Raw genomic sequence first — 4,172 nt, 5'->3', positions numbered from 1 at the left:
AGGAGCCCACAGTTAAGAGACTTTCTATGTAGAGTTTGAAGTTTTGAAGGGCTTGAAATTTTTAAAGAATGTGGAACGTTTAAAGCTGTACTGTATTGTATTGTGGTATTAATATTAGCGTCTTTTCTAGGTCCAAGAAATGGAAAGGTTGTGGATTAATAATGATGTGTTTGTGTATCAAGTTGACAATAAGTCAATTGTCCTGGATAGCTTGGTGTCAACTTGACACACCTGGGAAGAGGGAACTGTGATTGGGGAATTTCCTGTGAGCATATCTCAAGCATTTTCTTGATTAATAAGTTATGTGTGAGGGCTCAACCCACTGTGCGTAGTGCCACCCCTGGGCAGATGGACTTGGGGTGTATAAGAAAGCAGAATGGGCACAGGCCAGAGAAACAAGCTAGTAAGCAGTGTTCCTCCATTGTCTGTGCTTCAGAGCCTCCAGGTTCCTGCCCTGATTTCTCTCAGTGATAAACCTGGGAGATTTAAGATATAATAAACCGTTCCATCCCCAAAGTGGTTTTGATCAGTGACTTTACCACAACCATAGAAATCAAATTAGGACACCAGGTTCTCAGCAAGAGCAGCCAGTGTCCTTAAGCACTGAGAAATGTCTTCAGTCCCGTATTTTTGTTACTAATGTATTTTATAAAGTCCGTTAGTCAGCTTTTCATCATTGTGATCAAAGCATGGCAGAAAAATCTTATGGGAAGGATTTATTTCACAGTGCATGGGGGGACTGCAGTAGTTGCCAGGGAAGGAACAGCATATTACTGGAGATATTACTCTACAAAACGAACATGTTTAAAACTTAGATGTTTTAAGTGGCATTCAAATATTCATGTCTTTTGAAAGGATCCATGAAATATTTATTAATTCTTTCCAGAGAAACACAATGAATGCTCTTTACTTTGGCACCCATAGAAGAACAGAAATCACAAAGTGTAGTCATTTTTAATTTACTTTTTATTCAGAAAACAACTGTGGAACATGTCTTTCACAGCCATGAGAACATCTTTATTCCTAAAGCTGTAGATAATGGGGTTGAGTGTGGGTGTCAGGATGGTGTAGAATACTGCCAAGAACTTGTCCTGGCCTGGAGTGTGGTATGATCGAGGTCTCATATATGTGAAAATAGGTGGCCCATAGTACATTATGACCACAAGCATGTGGAAGGAACAGGTGGAAAATGACTTTTGTCGTGCCCCTGATGACTGCATTTGTAGGACAGTGAGGAGAATTTGCACATAAGATATAGAGATCGTGGAAAACGGAATGAGCAGGAATATAATGCCACTCACATAAACTCCTCGTTCATAGTGTGATGTGTCTACACAAGACAACTTCAACATTGCAGGGACTTCACAGAAAAAGTGATCAATGGCCCTAGAGTGACAGAATGGAAAATGGAGGGCAAAAGATGTGTGGACTATGGAGTTGGAGATTCCCACGAGCCAGGATCCTGCAGCCATGAGCCCACTGGAGTTCTCCCTCATCAGCACAGGGTACCGAAGTGGGTGGCAGATGGCCACATAGCGATCATAAGACATGGCTGCCAGAATAAAGCACTCACCACCTAGCAAGGTGATGGACAGAAATACCTGGAAGGCACAGCCTGCAAAGGAAATGGTTCTGCTGCCTGACAGAAAGTCAGCGATCATTTTAGGAACAATGTTGGAAATGTGCAGGATATCCATGAAGGAGAGATGGCTGAGCAGGAAGTACATGGGGGTATGCAGTCGAGAGTCTTTATGGATCAGGAGGATCATGAAAGCATTTTCTGTTATGGTCATAATAAAAATGAAGAATATCCATGAGAAAAAGAATAGACTTGTCTGTGAAGAAGAGAACAGTCCCAAAAGAATGAAGTCGCTGTTGAAAGTGTGATTGTCAAGTTCCATCATGATATCTCCTGTTTTACCTAAAATGACATAGTTATTTAATTAGAAAATATGGTTGAATATCAGACTCATTATATATATATGTGTATACATATATGTATGCATATATACATATATATTAAAATGATTTAATGTCATATTTTGTTTCAGCATCACAAGCCTCATAGAGAGTTTTAACAGTGTTCAGGATAGACATTTATTTCCTCACACAAATTTGTGATATTTATTGCGATCAATTGGCCTTTTTCTAAATTTTAATTCTCATAGTTTCAATTGATTCCATATATTTTACATAAATCCAGTCATTTACAAGTGTGTCTTCCAAAGGATGCCCCTGTCTGCACACTCTTTAAATTTCGCTGTTCCACTGGACTTCTTTCAGTTGGAATGCCATGGTGGGCCTCTTCCTGTAACCCGGGTTCCAGGCTAAGAACTGTAAAACCATTAATTAATTAATTAATTAATTAATTATTCCAGTTAAAACCAGCAGACTTTCCTGCTCTCTGTGCTTTGCTCCACCCTGACATTTTTGAACATCACTTTTCACCTTCTATCTTAGTAAATAATAAGCTCATGAGTTATGTTGATTGTTCGCTGTCATTATTCCACCCAAGTTTTAACCTCATCATAATTTGGTCTGTTCACAGGCAGAATCCAAAAGCCTAGAACAGAAATGGGCTTATACCATTTGCTAGGTAATATTTGTTGAATTTGATGGTAAAATAAACTGTCCATGCCAGAGAACAGACCCCTCCTATGATCCTGTGAGTATGAGTAACTCCTCTGGTCATGCTCCAAGGCCTCCACAAACCACAAAAATAAGTATTATTACCATGAGTCTGAATTTTTCGTCAGTGAATTTCCTATTAGATAACACATATGGAGAACAAAATATGAGATACCTAAGATTTTTCAGGGTACTAAATAATGAATAACATGTTAAAAGTTATCTATGTTCTATAAGTTTGAAAATCACCTTTGTTTTAAAGGAAAGGATAAGAGCTGAATCTGTTTAAAGTAACAAATGCATTTTAATAATATTTTTATTGATTCTTTGAAAATTTTAATACAAAGTGTTTTGATAATATTCTGACTCACTCCTCCATCTCCTTTCAGATCCTCTCCGCCTACCTACGCCCAACTCCATCGTTAAGAATATATTTTAGTTTAATTTTAAACTTAAGAATTTAGCTATTGGGATTGGAGACATGGGTCAGTGGTTAAGAGCACTTCCTGCTCTTGTAGAGGACCAGGGTTCAGTTCCCAGCACCCACATGGCAGCTCACAATTATCTATAACTCCAGTTCCAGGGGACTCAACCCTCTCTTCTGACCTCCACGGGTATCGCAGGGCACAGTATACCTAGGTACATGCAGACAAAACTTACATAAAATAAAAATAAGGTGATTTTTAAAATGTAGCTGGAATTTGTTAATTCTGTTATTTCTTTAGATTGAATTTATGCAAACCTTGTATAAACAGATGATGTTTTTCATCATCTAGTTTGAAATATTCCTAATAATAGTGATAGATGAAGTTATAACACACAACTCACACATCTGTTTCTTCTACAACATTAGAGTTAATCAGAGAATATGCTTTCCACGTACTTTAAAGTGTTAACTTTTTCAGAAAATATTTGAATCTGTAATTTCTAAGAAATTCTTATACTCTCTGAGAATCCCTCTCTCTTTATAAATATGCAAGGATTTATCATTGCATAAAAACAATCAGTATGCTGGGTACAAAACAGTTATTGTGGCTTATTCTCCACATATAATATTTGAACTTAAAATGGCCACTTCAAGGGAAAATGGGCTCCAGTTACAGAGAAAAGAAACAATAACGTCAGGATGGACTGTGTTGATGATTCTGTGCTAAGACATTTCACACAGTAGAAGGAATGGCCCACAATTATTTTTCCAAACTGTCACACTTCTTTAAAATGACTGTATTTAGGCATCAGTTTGTATATAAGAGACAGAGACACATGTAGAGAGAGACAAACAGAGATTCTCACCATATCAAAATCCTTTGCTGTGAAAAATTATTTAGGGTCTCTAACTTCTATTGCCCACTAACACAACTACTTTGCACAAGCAGCTGAACTGATTTCTACCTATGAAGCTGTGTGGGTCCGCTGTGCCTATCCACTTGGTGAGTCAGGCTATCCACACATGTGGACACATGATGTGTATGTGCATGGATATGCGTGCCACAGTCCATGAGTGGAGGTCAAGGGACTATTTTTATGGAATCAGCTCCCTCCTT

General features: G+C 38.1%; 1 protein-coding gene across 1 annotated transcript; it reads right to left on the bottom strand.

The window, feature by feature from the left end:
* Positions 1–959: 959 nt before the first annotated feature.
* On the bottom strand, positions 960–1,904 carry LOC103730182 (olfactory receptor 2AJ1-like). The gene has a single exon (XM_008828370.1). It carries the CDS (start codon positions 1,902–1,904, stop codon positions 960–962), a length of 945 nt encoding a protein of 314 aa, XP_008826592.1.
* Positions 1,905–4,172: the final 2,268 nt, after the last annotated feature.

The sequence above is a fragment of the Nannospalax galili genome, unplaced genomic scaffold (genome assembly GCF_000622305.1).
Source record: "Nannospalax galili isolate Female #2095 unplaced genomic scaffold, S.galili_v1.0 scaffold533, whole genome shotgun sequence".
Classification (NCBI taxonomy): Eukaryota; Metazoa; Chordata; class Mammalia; order Rodentia; family Spalacidae; genus Nannospalax; species Nannospalax galili.
Note: the sequence above shows the minus strand (reverse complement) of the source record. Positions and strands in the feature narration are given on the sequence as shown.